This window comes from Oryctolagus cuniculus, chromosome 3 (assembly GCF_051225735.1).
Source record: "Oryctolagus cuniculus isolate XC-2025 breed Fujian yellow rabbit chromosome 3, ASM5122573v1, whole genome shotgun sequence".
NCBI classification, from domain to species: Eukaryota; Metazoa; Chordata; class Mammalia; order Lagomorpha; family Leporidae; genus Oryctolagus; species Oryctolagus cuniculus.
Genome location: NC_142869.1, coordinates 30,176,938 through 30,197,130, shown reverse-complemented (window position 1 = coordinate 30,197,130; position 20,193 = coordinate 30,176,938). Strand labels below are relative to the sequence as shown.

At 37.0% G+C, this 20,193-nt stretch overlaps 1 protein-coding gene across 50 annotated transcripts in view; it reads left to right on the top strand.

Annotated features, from left to right (window-relative positions):
• The window catches only part of MAP2 (microtubule associated protein 2), a 313,061-nt gene extending 295,932 nt beyond the window's left edge, over positions 1-17,129 (top strand). For 31 of the 50 annotated variants that reach the window (XM_089329961.1, XM_051849208.3, XM_008259080.5 and 28 more), the window contains 4 exons: positions 7,995-8,087; positions 9,532-9,613; positions 13,000-13,112; positions 13,325-17,129. In XM_089329961.1, the coding sequence (XP_089186087.1) occupies positions 7,995-8,087; positions 9,532-9,613; positions 13,000-13,112; positions 13,325-13,540 (504 nt within the window). In that variant the 3' untranslated portion in view covers positions 13,541-17,129. The remainder of the gene's footprint in view (positions 1-7,994; positions 8,088-9,531; positions 9,614-12,999; positions 13,113-13,324) is intronic. The other 19 variants (XM_008259081.5, XM_051849209.3, XM_089329964.1 and 16 more) reach the window with 2 other exon arrangements.
• Positions 17,130-20,193: the final 3,064 nt, after the last annotated feature.

The following is a 20,193-nucleotide window of genomic DNA, read 5'->3' as shown; positions in this document are numbered from 1 at the left end:
GAACATTTATTGCTCTTGTGGATGCACAGGTTCTATGCTTACAGCTGTTATCTCTTCTATTAAAGTCTAATTTTCTGTTAGCAGAGGTGGTCAATTCGGTGGTTCAGTTTGGAAAGGCAAATCAACAACTAATGGAATAATAGATAAGCTAGCAAAGATATGAAGAGCTTTACAAAAAGCAGTGAAGTTAATTGTTTCAGCTAAGGTGTAAATTCATTCTATTGGAAAGAACATATGGAATCATGGATTCACTATGTATAGTGAATGTGGATTATTTAACTCATAGCATCATTAAAACTGTCATATTCAATGTGTTAATTTGAAGCTATCTCAATGTAGTTACCTCTCTAATCTACATTAAATCTAAATTTTAGATTAATAATGTTATATTTTTAAGAACATAGCTGCTTGGATTAAACAAAAGTAGGAAAATAATTTTTCTAAACACATATCATGAAAAATGGGAACAACTTGAGAAGTGATGCTTCTAATGTTTGAAAGTATGAGTCTGACATTTTATAGGCACTTTGATTTATGTGGAATGCTTTTATCTGTTTTGACAAGTTTCTTCTTTTTTTCCCCATTAATTCCCCATTAACCTTATGAAGAGCAGTATAAAAAGCACTAGTTATATACTCTTGTAATATACTTAAAGTTATAAATGAGGCTGCTTCACAGAGGGTTTCATTTCCAGCTGTTGGTGTAGGGTGCTTAGTTAGATGGTGACCTCTACAAAACCCTGTCTGTGTCTTTGATTTACAGCCTTATGAATGATGTGTCTTGCTTCATTCATGGCTCCAGTCAACCATTTTCAGGTCCTCGAGAATGGTGGCATCTTAAAGCAAGTCACCCCTGTTCAAGGAAGAGCAGTATTCTTCTACATAAAGAGCCTTGTAGAATTTGTAAGCTTATTACCTCCTAACTTGGTGTTGCCATAGCATCTTTTATTTTTTTAAATTTAGATTAATCCTATAGACTAGTCTCTATGAAGTGAATTAATGTATTCTAGAAATAAAGCAGTCTAGCTTCTCTCTCTGAGTTCTGTGTGGACCCAGTGAACTAAAGGATAATGGAAATGAGAGATATTTATCTCCGAATTCAAACCTCACATTTTCATAAAATAAGAAAGAGAAGTCTGCACATTACTACATACTGCACATACAATTTCTAATGCCCTTCAATGACTGAGCAAAAGTCAGAGTCTATAATTTGTATTTAATGAAAAATTAGTCACTATCTGTAAAGTATATAATTTTATTGCCTTCTTTTTGTTGTTCGCTTTACCTTTTGTTTCATAACATGAAAATGGTCATTTTACTTAATAGTGTCACTTATGCAAAGTTTTTTATTACATCAGCGTTGAAATTTGAAGCTTCTAAACTTTCATATTTTGGACATAATTAATGTAAAACTGTTATTCAAGTAGTATATTATTAAAACATATATTACTAATGCAATGTTATGTTGCATTTAATCACATTTTTGCTATATGTTACATCTGACAGGTTATTTTTAAAATCAGTTCTCAAAGTTTTAAAACAGATTCTACTTAGCTAACTTTTAAATTACTATAGGTGGTATTAAGTACCAATTATGAAATCCTAATTCTAATATTAGCATCAACATCTAAAAAATACATGGAGACTTATCTTCTATTTCATTGACAATTTCAGAAACTCAGTTTTATAGTTGCTTAATAATTTATTCAACAAGGTTTTATTGTGCACCTACAATGTACCATGCTATATTCTAAGTCCTAGGACTAAAAATAAACAAAACTTCCTGAAACACTTACTTAATTTTAATGGAAAAGGTAAAGTAAAAAATGATAGAAGAAAAACATATAGAAAAGTGCTAAACAAAAAGGAAAAATAGACAAGGTAGAAGCCTAGGATGTTGAAGGGGCATTTCTGAGTGTGGCTAGAAAAGGAATGAGAGGTCATATTTGGATAGAAACTCCAAGGAAGTGAAGGAGTGATCTGTGTGGAAAAGTGGGGAAAGCAGCAAGAACCATACATGTAAAGGTGCTGATGTAGAAGTGGATCTAGCACATTCTAGGAACAGTAAGGGTCTCAGTGTGAGTGTTTAGCAGAATGTTCACACTACATTTTTAATCTTATTACATCTATTCAAATACTAGCACCTTAATATTGCTACACCAAAGCCTAGGAATCATGTTTTTATCTCCCTTTCCCTTGCTTCATATTCTGGCTATCTTTAAGTGCTATGGTTTTGTGTCCTGGATAGCTCTTAAATCTTCCCATTTCCCTCAGACTAGATCACTCCCCTTGTGCGTGCAAGATATGTTATCTCTTGCTGATGATTGCAATTGATGTTAACTTGTCTCTCTGCATTTGATATGCTCTGTTCTATAGTCAAAACCTATCATCTCTCTAATTAATCTCCTTGTAGTGTTGTATAATGTCTGTCTTGCCCTTCCTACTTTACGGTAAGTTCCATGAACTCAGGGACGAGATCTATCTTGTTTCAAAGTCCTCTACATAATAGGTTCTCACTAAATATTTATTCAGTGAAATAAAAGAGTTACATAGGGGCCGGCGCCGTGGCTCACTTGGTTGATCCTCCGCCTGCAGTGCCAGCATCCCATGTGGGCACCAAGTTCTAGTCCCGGTTGCTCTTCTTCCAGTCCAGCTCTCTGCTGAGGGCCCGGGGAAGGCATTGGAGGATGGCCCAAGTGCTTGGACCCTGCACCTCCATGGGAGACCAGGAGGAAGTACCTGGCTCCTGGCTTCAGATTGGTGCAGCGCGCCAGCTGTGGAGGCCATTTGCGGGCTGAACCAACGGAAGGAAGACTTTTCTCTGTCTCTCTCTCCCACTGTCTAACTCTGCTGTCAAAAAAAAAAAAAAAAAAAGAATGCTGGTTGCTACAAAAGTTCATAAAAATGAATATTATGAGCAAACATGCATTGATTTAAAATATTTTGCAGCAAAATCGAGTCATCTTTTAATTCCATATTTTTAAGATTTATTTATTTATTTGAAAGTCAGAGTTACACAGAGAGAGAAGGAGAGGCAGAGAAAGAGTCTTTCATCCACTAGTTCACTCCCTGATTGACTGCAATGGCCTGAGCTACATTGATCTGAAGCCAGGAGCCAGGAGCTTCCTCCGGGTCTCCCCATATGGGTTCAGGGGCCCAAGGACTTGGACCATCTTCTTCTGCTTTCCCAGGCCATAGCAGAGAGCTGGATTGGAAGTGAAGCAGCTGGGTCTCGAACTGGCACCCAAATGGGATGCCGGCAATGCAGGCAGCACCTTTACCCGGTATGCCACAACACCAGCCCCTTAATTCCATTTTCTCACAAACCTTTTGAAGCACTCTCAAATATGACAGAAAAGGGAGTATGAGAAAAATAAGGCATAATCTCTACAATCCAGGCAAAAAGCAGAATTTTTTTGTTTTCTTTCTTGTCATCTGCTAGTTGCTGTCACTTGTTTAAGTTCTTTCTACGCCATTTATTTCCATCTCCTTAGGGTTATAGTAAGTGCTAAATAAATGGAATACTAAAATACCCTGTGAACTTTAAAATACTGTCAGTCGAGCTAGCATGACATGAGACTATGCAATGGAATTCCTTGTATTATATTGACAAAGTATTTTCTTTTCTTGGTACCAAAGTCATGATTATCTCAAAATGAAAGGTCCCTAAGAGAGGGGACTCTGTCTTTAGGCTATAGAACCTTGATAACTATAACTTAAATCTCTTCTGCAGGATAATGACAAGTCTTGGAGCTAGAATCCATAAATATTAATTATACTATAATATGAGAAAATTACTAACTTTGGTTTACAAAGTTGAGACCTGTGGAGCCCTTTCTGCTTGCTGCTCATTCACAGGACAAGTAAGGTTCTGGGGAAAAGCCTTCAATTTTAGATTGTTTTCAGACAACTGAGCAGACTTTAAAAGTTACTTTCTCCACCATTTTCTAGAATTTCTTAACAATTTAAAGTAAAAAAAAATAATGTCAAGAGATTTATAGTGTATGAATTTGAAAAAACTCATTATATGTTCGTCTTCATGAATCAAAGTCAATGTTGTGCTCATAACTTTCTTCCAGTTCCCATCAGGAGACCATTTTATGAAGACTTACTAATCTGAAAGGCAGAGTTACAGAGAGAAAGAAAGGGAGAGACACAGAGAAAGCTTCCATCTGCTGCATCCCTCCCAAATAACAACAGTGGGTGGGGCTGAAGCAGGCCAAAGCCAGGAGCCTGGAGCTTCATCTGGGTCTCCCACATGGGTGGCAGGGTCCCAAGCACTTGGGCCATCTTCTACTGCTTTCCCAGGTGTATTAGCAGGGAGCTAGACTGGAACTGCAGCACCCAGGACTTGAACCAGTGCCTTTTGGGTATCCTGGCATTGTAAGTGGTGGCTTAACCCACTGTGCTACAACAGTGGTCCTGAGAAACCATTAAAAAGTGCTTAACATTAAGTGTAATGGCTAAGCTCATTATTGTTGTTTCATTAGAGTCCTTTCCAAATTCTCTAGAATGGTCTATTCAGCTCAGGGTTTTCGGGTATAGTTTTTTCTGTGCCTTGTGGCACAGCCTATATATGAAAATTGGTTCCTCCTACTATCCTTTTCTTTTAGCTTTGTAAAATTGTGCATTTTGACAGAAACTATTATTTCTATTTAATTGTGTATTTAAATATATTGATTCTTTATATTAGATCTAAATAATTTTGAAAAAACTCTTGGTCAATGTCAGCAGGTTTAATTAACCATTCTGAATGGATTGTAATGTTTTTAGGCCCAAATGTAAATCAGCCAGAGTATAAAGTTGTTGACAGATGAATCTTGAAGAACTACTATGCCAGAGAACTTTGTCTTTAGGAATATCTGTTGTAGTAATATTTTCCTTTGAATATATCATTCCTGTTGACATTGCAGAAGTTACATAAATAATTTTCATTAAATTGAATGGTATGGAATGGAAAATATTTTGAGAGATGCAGAACAATGTTTTTGTAATACAAGGACACAAGTTTAAGTGATCCTGAGAAATGACTCAAGCCCAAAACTGCAGCTTCATCCCCTGCAAAGTTAAGCAGTTATTTCAGTGTCACTGTCTACTACCCTTTCTTTGAGACAACCTCAGATGGAGGAAGAATGACATGTTATTGCAGCTGAGGCTTATACCTAGATGCCTTCTAGGGTCTTCAGAGAATCCAGACTGGTGGATTTGTAGTAACTCCATGCTGCAGCACCTTGAGCTGGCATGTAGGTTTTTGGATAATGAAATAAACATCAGAGATTGTCAAGTTAAAAAAAATCAGAATTCCATTGCTTAAAAATTTCTAGTTGATATTAGAATTAATGCCTCTGGATTATAAATTATTTTGCTAAAAACTGTATTTGGGGGATGTATTTCCTTTCATTTTACATGTTCCATATTCAAAACTAACTTACAAGAGAGAGGTATCCTTGCTTACAGCATATTCTGAATTTTTTCTTCCTACCCTTTTCTAGAATGACTGTATTTTAGGGGAAAAAATATTAGTTTCTCTAAAAGAATGATTAAACAGGAAAGAGAGATGAGAAGGTGAGGGAGAAATGGAGAGAGGAGAGACAGAGAGAAACAGTGACAGTGGCAGACCTTTATAAGTAAACCATCATGATAAAAATCTAACTAGAGCCATACAAGGAATATACAGAAATTAACCACAATGTTCTTCTCTGGCATGATGGAAGAATAGCTAGAACTAGTAAAAATTAAAATAAAAATGACATAATCCTGCTTCAGTATTTTAGTTTTGCTCACCTATGGTTATATAACTCTCATAGTTATTCCAATATGGAAATATGTGAAGAATATGCTATTAATGCCTGTCAAAAGTCTGCTTCGAGTAACAGACTGAACAGACATAGGTTGAGCAAAACCACTATTGAAGTAGGTCACCTACTTTAACAGAAAAATCTGTGGCTCTCTGGAAAGTCTGGGGGAAGAGCAGCAGAAGTCAGGTTTAAGTTCTAGGGTTTAAAGATTCTAACTTGTCCTAGTGCTGAGAGTGTGATCCTCTAGATTGAAGCATTTGTTTTGGAAGTCATAAAAATTACCAAAAATTTGACCAAATGTTAAGATAAAAAAGATTTATATAACTGTATTTATAATTTCCATTTTGCAACAATTGAGATTTAACATTTGGCTTTGACTAAGTCACACTGTAAGTACTCTAAAGGTCTCTAAATTATAATTTGGAGACTAACTAGGAAGCATTTATATCCCCAAAGATTAGTAAAATGACTCGTGTAAATTCTATTTTATTATCAAAATAGTTAGATACTCATAGAGATAATTTAGAATATTAATATTATAAATAATGGAAATTATTCTGAAAATAATTTATGAGATTGTAATATAATGGCAATAAAATATAATAGTCTTTTTTATTTAAAACTATTTACAGTTTATGTGAAACTCTTACAATATCTCTTTCTGTGATAGTTCCCTACCCTCTTTAAATTGGAAATTTTTTATGCCCTGAAGAGTAGCCCAGTCATCCTGTCTTCTGAATTCAAATTTCAACAATAGGTCCTTCCCCTGGGCTACTGTTGAGAGCTGGCAGTGACATTTCTCTGTAAGGGACAGGCTGTCTTGTCAATATTCGGTAGGTGCTGTGATTTAAGCTTTGCCTAGTTGAAAAAAAAACAGTCAGGAGTCAATGTCTTTTTGAATTTTTAATACTTTCTTGCAAATGCCACGATGTGTCAACATTTTTGGAAGTACTCATACATCTAGGATAAATTTACTTAGTTTTTTTTTAATAAGAAGATAAACGGTCCTCTAAAGCATTGAAAATGTGATTTCTCTTTAGCTATGCGTGTTGGGAGGAAGATTAGTAGCCAAAATAAAGCAAGAACAACAAGAAAATAATTTTAAAAAGTTATAATAAAATATTGCCTTCCTAGAAATATAAACAAAATACCCAACCCTAAATCTACCAGACTCAACCAAGGCCTGGACTACTTCCTTACAACTTAATACAAGTCAGCTAGACAACGGTTCTTGGTTTTCTTACCTCTACAGTTGGGAAGAATGTTTTCTTTTTTTTTTTTTTTTTAAACTTTTATTTAATGCATATAAATTTCCAAAGTACGACTTATGGATTACAATGGCTTCCCCCCCATACCGTCCCTCCCACCCACAACCCTCCCCTTTCCCACTCCCTCTCCCCTTCCATTCACATCAAGATTCATTTTTGATTATCTTAATATACAGAAGATCAGCTTAGTATACATCAAGTATGGATTTCAACAGTTTGCTCCCACACAGAAACATAAAGTGAAAAATAAGAATGTTTTCACATGACCATTCATGGCTAATGGCTGCTTGTGAGCAGTTGCCACAGAGGGCCTTCAGAAGGGCAATGAGCAAACCTGCAAGGGAATTCTAAAGCCCTTGTTAGCAGAGCAGGCCCAGAAACTAACTCTCTATTGATCCTACTGAGAAACTAGGAGTTCTTCTAGATAGATGGGGATACCGGCCCGAGATATTCACTTGTGCTTTGCAGACAAATAGAACAGCCAAGCATATGAAGGGATTAATAATTGTGATGGCTGACAGTGTGAGGAATGGGAGAAAGAACCTGTATTTCCTTCAGGATCCCGAGCTAAGCCAGAACTATACTAATGAAAATTCCAGAGTGGCCTCAATGTTGCCTACAATATCAGTAGCCTCCCCATCACAGCTGGTCTGGGTTTTATTTTTCTATCCTTCTAATTGTTTCCAGATTGCACCTAGGTACAGCTGGGAAACCTAAGGCTAGAATTTGGACCTTGAGGGTGCAGGATAAGAAGGACCCACCAGTTACATGAAAGAACTGCTCTGCAGTTCCTCTGTTAGTTTTTCTTGCAGAGAAATACTTAGGTGGAAGGAAGTCCCTGGTCTGTTTTGTGTTATCCATTCTAGTTCTCTATATTCAGCATCTATAAAGAAAAAATGCACGGTGAAGTTACCTCCAATTCCTTTTAGGTTAGAATTTTAAACCAGAAGATCGATTTTAGCAAAGTTCAGTCCAGATGTGGTTCCAAGGATAACATCAAACATTCTGCAGGGGGCGGAAATGTAAGTAGGAGCTTCCTTTAGAAAGCTGTCTGTACGGAGCTTCTTGCACAGCCAGCACTCTGTCTCCTTTCCTGCAGCCTTGCAACACACTCTTCCCTTCTCTCTGCTGTTCCACATGTCCTCCTGATACGGTAGCTTGTCATCCTTGTATTCTTAGTAATGGGTTTCGCATCCTTTCCTGTGAGATTATCGATAAATTTCTTGCTTTGAGTTGGGAAAGAAAATCACAATAGGTTGCACCATGGTCTCCTGGAGGATGGCAAACCCACTTTACTTGCCAAATTTGTTTGCTGGATTTTTGTCTCAAGGTATTTTCTCATGCTGTTTCTACTCTCCTGCAAAATGTCAGCTGGGCACACACTTTTCTAGCTCTATTTAAGCTACCCTTGAGGCGAAGACTAATATACTTGAAAAAGCCTAAGGTATAGTAATGTCAATCTTCAGTGGTTCATTATTCATGAAAGTTAGGATATCATTTAGAATAATACAGAACTGGTGAAGCATAATTCAAAGTGAAAGGATTCAAATCCCAGTATACACTTTGTGTAATGAGATTTTTCCTGCCTCTTTCATTTGGTGGAAATAATATCCTAGGGGAGGAAGGGTAAGATCAATGCATATTTCATAAGGGTGAGGGAGGCAGACTTGAAGTGGCCAGACCAACTCAAGCTAAACAAAGCATGGTTCTTCATAAAATAATACTTTTTAGAAGGTGAATCAGGATGACCCTATACAAATGATCCTGTCACCTAAACTTTAGATTATGATGATTTGTGATTCAAGTAATTTATAAGATATCAAATCCAGAATCTTCACCTTTCTAACTCTTGGCTACCTATTTGCTCCTCAACTGGGCTGAAATGGAGTCAAGCAGTGAAGAGAGGAACAAACAAGTGCCCCAACAAGGAGTTAGTTACAAGGAGTAGTTACCTGATAAAGCAAAGTCACTCCATGGATTATGAAAGTATCACTGTGTGGGCAGCCCATAGCTATGTCTGCTGGGCTCCTCCAAGGATGCTAGACTCATGGGGTGGATATCTACACTCATGCGGTTTCCTCTTCACTGTTGCCCCGCCTATGGACTTACACCACACATTAATCTCTTCTCTTGTCTCTGCATATGGAAAGGTTTAACATGGCGTTGCTTAGTACTTTGAGTGAAAGCTTTTCTTATTAATACAAAAGTTTCTATCCACTTGAGGCATGATCTGTTTTCTACTAATAAAATCTTCTGTTCCAGGATTTTCTTTCACTTGGGTCCTTCTACTCTAAATGTGTGGGAGAATATATGGAAAATTATGCTTTCATGTGTGTGCGTGTGTGTTTGTGCCTCAGTTTGAATTTCTGGATATGTTATTTCATGTGGTTAGTTTGGGTATATTTATAGATTTTGAAAATGAACATGCCTATACTATTTTAAGTATGTTTTATATGGTTCACAAAGGTACAAATTGTTACCAAGAAGATTGACCTAAGCCATGTTACATCGAAGTGTGGCTCTCTGAAGAACATCCGCCACAGGCCAGGTAAATAAACAATTTTCAGTAGTTTGAGAAATATTTAACAGAATCTTAGAAACTGACAAGCAGATTTGCTCCAACATCCTGATACTTCATGCTTTTATTAATGAAAACTAAAGTTAGGAATTTCAAGGCATCTTCATTTGAGACACATGAATTGACCATATGTAACAGACTAGGTTAAAATTTTAAAATATGTAAAATGCATTTATCTTCATAATATTGACACTCTTGGTCTGTAAAATGCATTGTGCCATGTATTCATACATAGCATTGAGTGCAAGCACTAACCAAACATTTTTCATGAAATTATTTTTCTGCATTATATAAAAAACAGGCTTGTGGTTAGTAAAGCTGAAGAAATTTATTTATCTGATGATATCTCAGATCCTTTATTACGAAGGCAATCATTATGAATCCTTAGCAGAATATAATGCTTTTCCAAATTATTTGACCATGGGCACCTTTTGGTTTTCTAGAATGTGTCATTGGACTAATGTTTTGAAATAGAACTTATACTCACATTTGCCAGGGGACATAAGGGAGCTTCTCCTTTTAAAATGTGAATCTAACATTATGAGTCGTTTTTTCTTAATATCATGAATTATATATTTTTCTGATTCTAGTGCCATGCATATATAATAATAGATAATTTTCAATTTTTTAATTTTCTTGAGAATATTTTGGCACAATTTCTATAGCCCATTGAATCCTGGAAGGACAAAAGGAAAGCAATTATATTTAACCATCTGTGCCTGAATCTTAACATAAAAATTAGGTAATAGATTTTCCATTAATCATTATCTCAAATGTTAAAAAAAAATATAATAACATTTGAACTTAATGAGATTTGTGGCCATGAGGAGATTTTTAAGAATTTATTATCTGAAAAACAAAGACAATATAACTTTCAAAATTGATGAATGCTCTGGAATGGTCTAGAAACTAGAACTCATTTTGTAAAAAGGTGTTCATAAAGCAAGTCAAAGAGTTAGAAACTACATATTTATAATCTCCATTATGAATTTCAGATTTGCTTCCATGGAATTAGCCCCTCTGTTTTTCATGGGACAGTAGGAACATGGTCCCTTAAAGCTTTATCTTCATGACTCGCCTGTCTATTGCTGAAGCCAACAAACAATTAATTTTGTACTGCCACATTAACTGTATACATGTAGATTTGATAATACCCCCTATTTTCTAGCAGAATTCAAAAGAAAATTCTGGATTCCTTGATTACAGACATTAAGAATGCAGGTAGTCAAATTCATCAGGGGACTGAATGTATAGAAAAATCTTGCAGCCGGCGCCACAGCTCAATAGGCTAATCCTCCCCCTAGTGGCGCCAGCACACCGGGTTCTAGCCCCAGTCAGGGCGCCAGATTCTGTCCCAGTTGCCCCTCTTCCAGGCCACCTCTCTGCTGTGGCCCGGGAGTACAGTGGAGGATGGCCCAAGTGCTTGGGCCCTGCATCCCAAGGGAGACCAGGATAAGTACCTGGCTCCTGCCATCGGATCAGCGCTGTGCGCCGGCAGCAGCGCACCAGCCGTGGCGGCCATTGGAGGGTGAACCAACGGCAAAGGAAGACCTTTCTCTCTGTCTCTCTCTCTCTCTCACTGTCCACTCTGCCTGTCCAAAAAAAAAAAAAAAAAAAAAAGAAAAGAAAAAGAAAAATCTTGCATAGATCAGGAAATATTCTGTATGTGACTTGGTAGTCAGAAAAGACTATTGCCATGACTCCTACCAATTTCTTCACAGTTATTTTGGAATATGGAATATCAAAAGAGAAACAAAAATAATTCAGTACCTGTAAGATATTATCTGCTCTTTACAAATTCACTTCTGAAACTATTTAATAAAGATATCATCATTCATAGCTACTGCTCCTGGTGGGTGCCTGAATTCATCAAAAGCAAATGGGTTTCTCTAACAGTTGCACAAGACTTTCTAATGAGACCTCAGAAGAGGTCTACTCAAGATTCCTATCCCATGGATGTTTTTGGTTAACAACCCATTGTTTTTTCCTTCTCAAAAGACAGCTAAATGAAAATTTAGCAAGACTCTATTGACACAAAATATAATCAGAAAAAGGAAGCTTAATAGATCAATTTCTCTCAGAAACTACAATAGAAAAAAATACAGAAACAGGGTCCCAGACTCTTGACTTTACCTAGTTGAAAGCCTCATGCCCTCCAGCCCACAAATTGGATAAGTATGTTTCTTATGAGTCACTGTGAATCATGCTACTCCCATCATAACGAACAAATAACACCTATGTAGACAAGTAAAATGTAAGAAGAAGCACACTCCATGAAATGGTGCAGATTTTGAGGGAAAGATAACAACGTTTCATTTAGACATGAGTTAAGTAGCATTATTGCTTTCTAAGCTTTCAAGAGAATAATGAACGGATGTTTCTAAGTGTTATCCAATTAATCTATATAAGTTCAGGAAACCTTTGGCTAGGCAATTGGGGTTAACATAGGTGCCTGAATATTTTATAAGATAATTATTATAAAACAGTCTAAGACAGCAAATACCTGCCCAGTGTAAAATAACCCGCTATATTTGAAAGCCTGAGAAAGACATGCAGAGACGGGGTAAGATCACACTTACGGGTAGAACGTGGGACTCTCATAGTCAGTAAATCCTCTTTCAGTCTAGTTATCATTAGGGGAAATGGCATGGTCAAAACTCTGTCTCACCATCATCAGATCAGTGTCAGTGTCAGAATGGTTCCATGACATCTATAAAAGAAAGGGCTTTCTAAGATCCTGTTCCTATTGCTCCATGTATTAATATGAAAGAGGAGTTCTTAAAACTTACTAGTTATAAACAACCTAACTCCTGACTCATTTCATCAATGAAGCTGCCAATGCTGAAAATTCATAAATGAATATATTAACCATATGTGCATCATTCTAGCCTAAAACTTATTTGCTAAGTGACCTGTTACCATGAAGAAGCAGAAAGAAGAGTTTTATTTCAAGTGAATTTACTACCCTGGAAATAAGAGACTAAATGTGTCAGGTTTTAGAAAGGGTACAACAGGCTATTTTCATTCCGTTGTTTTTGGAGTTTCTGTTATAGCAATAAGAAAACTCCCACTTATTTCTTAGGTTAAGCAGAAATGGATAAAAGAGGAAAGTATTAATATGTGAAGTAATCCACATGGTGTAATAAAAAGTGTGTCATTGTCTGGGATTGTACCAGGAAGCGAAATGGACTAGAAATTAGAAAAGATTTCTTTCACATCTGTGATCACAGGGATAGAAGAGTTAATAAGTTTGTGGCTTGCAATGATCTATCTACAAAATAGCCATTTTGGGGAAATAGTCGCCTCAAATACAGTTACTTTCAGCAGAGCATTTAAAATCCTTTTCCAATTCAAAGGTGGTGGACGTGTGAAAATCGAAAGTGTAAAACTGGATTTCAAAGAGAAGGCCCAAGCTAAAGTCGGTTCACTTGATAATGCTCACCATGTTCCTGGAGGTGGCAATGTCAAGGTAAGAAACAGTCTTGACCCAACCTTGTTTTTATTAATTATTATTGTCATCATTATTCTGAAATACTCTTTATCAAAATGGATTCCAGATTGAAGACTTGGGCACAGAGTTTCACAGGAGTCACATTAATATCATCTCTGGGTTATGAAGAAAGAGTTAATAAGCCAGTTATTATTTTTCTGTTAATGAGAACTGATGCTTGTTTTAAACAGATTGACAGCCAAAAGTTGAACTTCAGAGAGCACGCTAAGGCCCGTGTGGACCATGGGGCTGAGATCATTACACAATCTCCAAGCAGATCCAGTGTGGCATCCCCCCGGCGACTCAGCAACGTCTCCTCCTCCGGAAGCATCAACCTGCTAGAATCCCCTCAGCTTGCCACTTTGGCTGAGGATGTCACTGCTGCACTCGCTAAGCAGGGCTTGTGAATATTTCTCATTTAGCATTGAAGTAATAATATTTAGGCATGAGCTCTTGGCAGGAGTGGGCTCTGAGCAGGTGTTATAGTCATTCTTTACCAACCATAAATAAATAATCTCATCCCCAAATTGTAGTAATTGTTACAATTTTATATAAAAAAATGAATAGTATATGCAGAATTTGACCTGATTTCCATCTGCAACAGGAAGACACTGGCTTTATATGGGTACAATTGGACAATTATTTTCGCTCTGCTCTGTTTTGCATGGAGTATTAATTTAAAAATTGCATTTTTACCTTTCATGTGCCTGAAGGCTATCCACTACATTCTGAAAGGCCTTGTTAAAATGCAAGCTGCTCATTTTACTCTTCTGTTTCTGAGTGAAAAGATAAAATCTGCCCATTGTAACTTATTACAGGTTAAATTAAATAAGGGAGTCAGACTGCCAGAAGGGAAGAGCATGTAAGAAATAAGTTTTTTAAGGTGTTATTTTGTATAAATGGGAAGAAAGATTCAATTAAGTTATTAACATTTGGGACCTGGATTATTATATCAGAGTATGTTGATCCAATAAATTATTTAACTAATTAAAAAATTAGCTACAAAGCATTTGAGCTATGGTTGAGGAAGTGGAGTAAAAGTGCATCTCTTAGGAATGAGACACGTCCATTAGGATGGACTTGTGTCTGATTAGAATGTCAGTTGATTGGCTAGATTTGTGTCCACACTACCAGTTCCAAAACCCCCTTCCATCTGTTTGATACAGTATTATAGATATAAATATATATATATATATTTCTCTGTGGCCATTTGTGATACTTCCTCATATACTTGAATATTACACTCTTTATTCACAGTATCTGTGTCACCTGCACCCTTTGGTGTTACAATTTTAGATATGTGAAAGTAGATGTTAGCAGGGTTCTCTCTCTATTTAAAAAACACATTAAAAAAGAAAAAAAGTTTTAGCATGAAGTTGCTTTCTGTAACAACTCAAAGCTGTAACCCTGTTTTAGTGCCAGATACAAGTCTCTCCCGTAATACTAGGAAAAATATTTTTCTTTGCTTTCACCAACATGGAGTTTGTGGGGGTGGGTCCAGTTATACATAAAAGGGTTTACAGATTGTTGGTTTAAGATTATTGATTTATCTCATTTTTCATCAAGGAGTAGTTTGGATTTTATTCAGATTCATGAAACTGAGTTTCAAGATTTCTTTCTTTTTTCCATTTGCTAAAGTTGATATTAATAGTGATAGTTTGGGACATATTTCCAATTATTTCAAATAATATCTTATTATTAAATTCTCCAATAGAAGGTGTTTGACTTCCTTATCCAAAATAAGAATCCTTTGACCAGAAAGAGAAAACACGATATTTGGGAAACTATAGCTGCAGAACAATTGAGACACAGATATCTACGTCAGTTTTTTCTAGGACTCCAACATTACACTCTGATTTTGTATGATTTATCAGTAGATAATATTGTTCTGACTTTATATACTGACTAGAATCACAAATCAACTAACTCCTCTCACAATGATTCATCTTAGACTTCCAAATAAGTAATGAAATCATCAAAGGCCTGAGTAAGGCAAAGAGCTACCAAACTGAACAGACACTTCAGAGTATTTGATTATTCTTTTTCTTGCTCAGGGCTGGTAGGCTGGATCTGAACAGTTAAAGGCAAATAATATTCTGGGTGCTTCATCTCTTTGAGCTAAATCATTTCCTAAAAATAAAGTTAGAAATGATGAGCATGGACCAAGGCAACAAAGTATTAACTGATTCCAGGACAAAAGTTTGGGGTTGCAAAGACAGACACAGGTGCCATTTTATGACCAATTGGATTTCACAACCAAACCAACGTGACTGCCACAAGAGAAACCCTAGGAGCAAACACACACCATTCTTTCTCAACTAAGAGATTTACATGGCAAACATGTCTTAAAATATTTATTCTTGAAAAAAAATTAGAAACTACTGAATGGGAGTATGAATGTTTCTGTTTTCTGCCTAATAAATGCTATGAAGTTTAAGTTGACCAATCTGGGCAATTGATTCATCAACTTCCCTTAAAATGCACCAGAAAATAGAAGGAATAGTTGTGTGGAGACTTATGGTATTTTCTTACATGTTTTAATAGGGTTAGTTAGTAATGAAAGTTGGCTAGAGAAAAGACGTTAACAGCTGGCTATAACAGTTTTAACCTGTGGAACAAGTATTTTTTTTCACCTTAGTTTAAATTTTTTATAAAAGTTAAGGTGATGTCAACATGGTCTATAGAGTATATTCAGTTTCTTACATGTCCAGAAGACAGAATATATAAGGCACAAGGTTAAAATATTTCATATTAAGACAATTTTTTGTTTCTAACCAAAAGTATAATTAGTAAATAACCTTTGCTTTGTATGGAAATGCAACTCTTTGTAAAGTTCACAGAAGGTAACTGATCACTTGTACCAGTAAGAGAGAAACACAGGCTACATGTCTTCTTGTCGGGATGGGAGGGAAACCCGTCTTGCCTTTACTCTCAAGATAACGACACAAAATAAGCTTTTTGAACACCACTCTTGTGGGGACACACATACGCTGATCTAGAAATGAAAACTTCATAGTTCCATTTCTAGATCTACTCATGCCAGTTTCTCTCTGGTGTTAGCCTTTGAGAACCTGTTTAAGAATACATGAATAGTCCAGAGCTGTGAAGAGTTAAAGGCCACCTTCAATGAACTCACGCTCTCTGGGTCACCTGCAACTGAAAATTGGAAACCTCGCAACAATGCAGGGAAGATCCGAGTTTATGATGAGTTTCAAAGGCCATGTTCATTTAGGAACAAACTCTCTCTGGACTTACCTGCTGAGTTGCAGCAGGGTAATGGGCTGAAGTCCCACCCACAAGCAAGACACCTGTGTCATATCTGCTGGATATGGCTGAAGAAGGTTCAAGTTCAAAAGCCATTAAATGAAAGAATGTATTGTTCATTGCTGGTCTTCTCCACATACTCATACTGTAATACAGCAGGAATGGGACCATTAGCCAAAATGTAACATCATGTTAGTACATGTTGAGAAATAATCTCAACATGGTTCATTCTGACATAGCTGCTATTATAGTTTTTCTCCTATTATTCATGCCATAAAAAGTTTCTTATTCATGGTTCAAACAGCAAAGACAAAATAGAAGGCAAATTCTAGACATTCCTTCAAAAACTGATGCTTTAAAATCAGCACTGATGTTTTCTTTTTTAACATCTAGAATTTTTAGCCTGGGTGTTTAGGTTATGGCCAAGTCCCTCTGCAGGAAAAAGACAGTTTTCAAATTCAAAAATATTAATTATAAAAGTCCACTTCAACTTTAGCAAAAAGAAAAAAATCAACAAAAAGTATACTCTGTATGCTGGGATTCCAAGGTTCCAACGTGCCGCTACAAATCTGTGGGGGGTTTCTTTCTTCTGATAATTCTAGAGCCTGTTACCATAGAAAGGCATTTCTTCAATGGCTGGTTGTAGTTAGTTCATGTTTTTCAATCAAATTTGCAAATGTATTTGTTGCTGTATAGTGATTGTTTTGCAAAATAAAATTGCTTGTCATCTAATTGCTAGTTTCCAATTTTTTTATAAAAATTGTTTCTTCTCTGGAAAAGAGAAAAATTCTGTGTGTGTGTGTGTGTGTGTGTGAACATGCATATTCACCATGGGTGCGCACACACATTGTTTGATCAAACTAAAGAATGACTGTGAAGGGAAGACACCTGTCATCTGCTGAATTCTGATTATGTTCCAGGACCCATACTAAGGTGATTTTTATATTAGGCTACCTAATTAATGAGGGACCCTACTTATCACAACTATCTTAGCAGGATATTATCTGTTGCAAGTGACAGAAATGCAAAAATAAATTTGTTTACAATGGCTCCACCCATAATTTCCCTCCCACTCACATCCCTCCCATCTCCCGCTCCCTCTCCCATTCCATTCACATCAAGATTCACTTTCAATTATCTTTATATACAGAAGATCAATTCAGTATATATTAAGTAAAGGTTTCATCAGTTTGCACCCACACAGAAACACAAAGTGTAAAATACTGTTTCAGTACTAGTTATAGCATTACTTCACATTGGACAACACATTAAGGACAGATCCCACATGAGAAGTAAGTACACAGTGACTCCTGTTGTTGATTTAACAATTTGACACTCTTGTTTATGGCATCAGTAATCTCCCTAGGCTCTAGTCATGAGTTGCCAAGGCTATGGAAGCCTTTTGAGTTCGCCGACTTCGATCCTATTCCGACAGGGTCATAGTCAAAGTGGAAGTTCTCTCCTCCCTTCAGAGAAAGGTACTTGGAAAATGTATATTTACTAAATAAAAAATAAATAAAATTAAAAAAAAACAGAGGCCAGTGTTTTGGCATATCAGGAAAAGTCGCCACCTGTGATGTCTGCATCCCATAAGGGTGTCAGTTTGTGTCCCGGCTGCTCCATTTCCAATACAGCTCCCTGGTAATGACCTGGGAAAAGCAGCAGAAGATGCCCCAAGAACCTGGTCCCCCTGTTACCCATGGGAGACTCAGATGAAACTCTTGGATCCTGGCTCCTTCCTTTGGCTTGGTCCATCTCTGGCAGTTGTGGACATCTCTGGAGTGAATGAATGGGGAGATTCTTTCTCTCTCTCTCTCTCTTTTCTGTCTGTAACTCTGACTTTCAATTAATAAATAAATGTTTAAAAAAATAAATAAATTTGTTCAACCATATAGGCACATTTATTGGCTCAAGTAACTAGACAGTTATATCTGGCTTAGGCATGGCTGGATGCAGTCACTCACAGGATATTGTTGAGAATATCTCTTTTTCCAACTCTGGCCCCAGGCATTTGTAAGATGTTATCAAGAATCTTTTTCCAACTTTTGTACCTGTTTCCTCTGTGTTTGCTTCATTCTTAGTCAGGATACACTTCCATGATGGGTACCAGAAGCTGCAGATTCCACAACCTACCAAAGAAAGCCTATTTCCCAAAAGACCAGCCAAGATCCATAATCTGAGAACCATCAAACCATGTGGATCAACTGCCTACTTATATTGCTTGACCAGGCTGTGTGGGTCACATACCCAGCTCTACTCCTGGTGGTGGGAATAGAAGGAGAATGAGGGTCAAAGTGGCCTCATTTGAACTACATGAAGTAATCATAGAAAGGAAATGGGATTCTCCAAAGATAAGTCAGGCTGATACTGTCCAAAGAGAGAAGAATCCATCTGTGCAAGCAATAAAAAACAGATATTCACTATATCCACACACCCTATCCTTTATCTTTTTTAGTCCTCTAGTTCTTTGCTCTTCAAATTGTGCTCAAACATTACAGAGTGGGCTTGGAGGAGCTAATTAGAAATGTAAATTGGGGGCCAGCACTGTGGTGTAGCAGGTAAAGCTGTCGCGTGCAGTGCCAACATCCCATATGGACACCGGTTCGAGACCTGGCTGATCCACTTCCAATCCAACTCTTTGCTGTGGCCTGGGAAAAGCAGCAGCAGATGACCCAAGTCCTTGGGCCCCTGCATCCACATGGGAGACCTGGAAGAAGATCCTGACTCCTGGCTTTGGATTGGTGTAACTCTGGTGGTTGCCACCAACTGGGAGTGAACCAGCAGATGGAAGACCTCGCTCACTCTCTGCCTCTCCTCTCTCTGTGTAACCCTGACTTTCAAATAAATAAATAAATAAAGAGAAATGCACATTGTCAGGCCCAACCCCAACCAGTTTACTACATTTTTCCCAGACAATTCATCTGCACATTAAAATTTCTGAAGTACTCGGCTCATCCAAGCACTGCAAATGTGTTTAAAGAGAATGAGTTTCCTGGCAGTCCCTTAAGAATACAATGATTATCCTTAAGGCTATTTGAGACAATATCACTACCTTTGATGCCAAATAATGTTGATACCAAATGGTAGGAAGCTGTGACTTATGGAAGAAGTAGTTTTCTTTTAGAGGTTTTCCAGCCTTCAAAACATTTCTACCTGGACTGAAAGCTACTTCTGTTGTCAATGGAATCATCACTTCCCATTTAGTCTCTGCTAATACTACAAATCTGATGCAAGCTGATAAAAATCATTAGGATTTTTCTTTAATCATTTTTTTAAAATTAGCACCCATGTTGTCATTGATGGTTTTTAAACCACAAGGCATTAATACTTATATTCATCTGGGAGTATGAATCAAAATTCTTGATTTCTTTTTATTAATTAACAAAGAATTTATCTGGAGAAGAGAACAATAACTGAAATAATGTAGAATGACAGGATAACATTCTGTGAAGCTTATAGGAGGAAAATACTAATCTTCTTATGCACAGTGTGGCACTTACTTATAGCACTGAGGCCCAAATAACTCAGGACTAGAACGTTGTCAAAATTACATGGCCTAGAAGCCTGAAATTTCAAAACTCAAGTCTTGCACTAGCTGTTCTTGAACATGGTAAGAAAGCATCAAAGACACATTCCTTCTGACTGGAAGGGATATCATTCAGTCTCAAATACAGCTCATCTGCTCCCTTTTCCACTCCCCCAAATACTGTTAAAATCTCTGGCCCAAGGCCTGGCTTTAGGTAACAGATTTGTGGCCTCCAGGTGTACTTTATTTGACCTGTGCACTGTTTTCAGA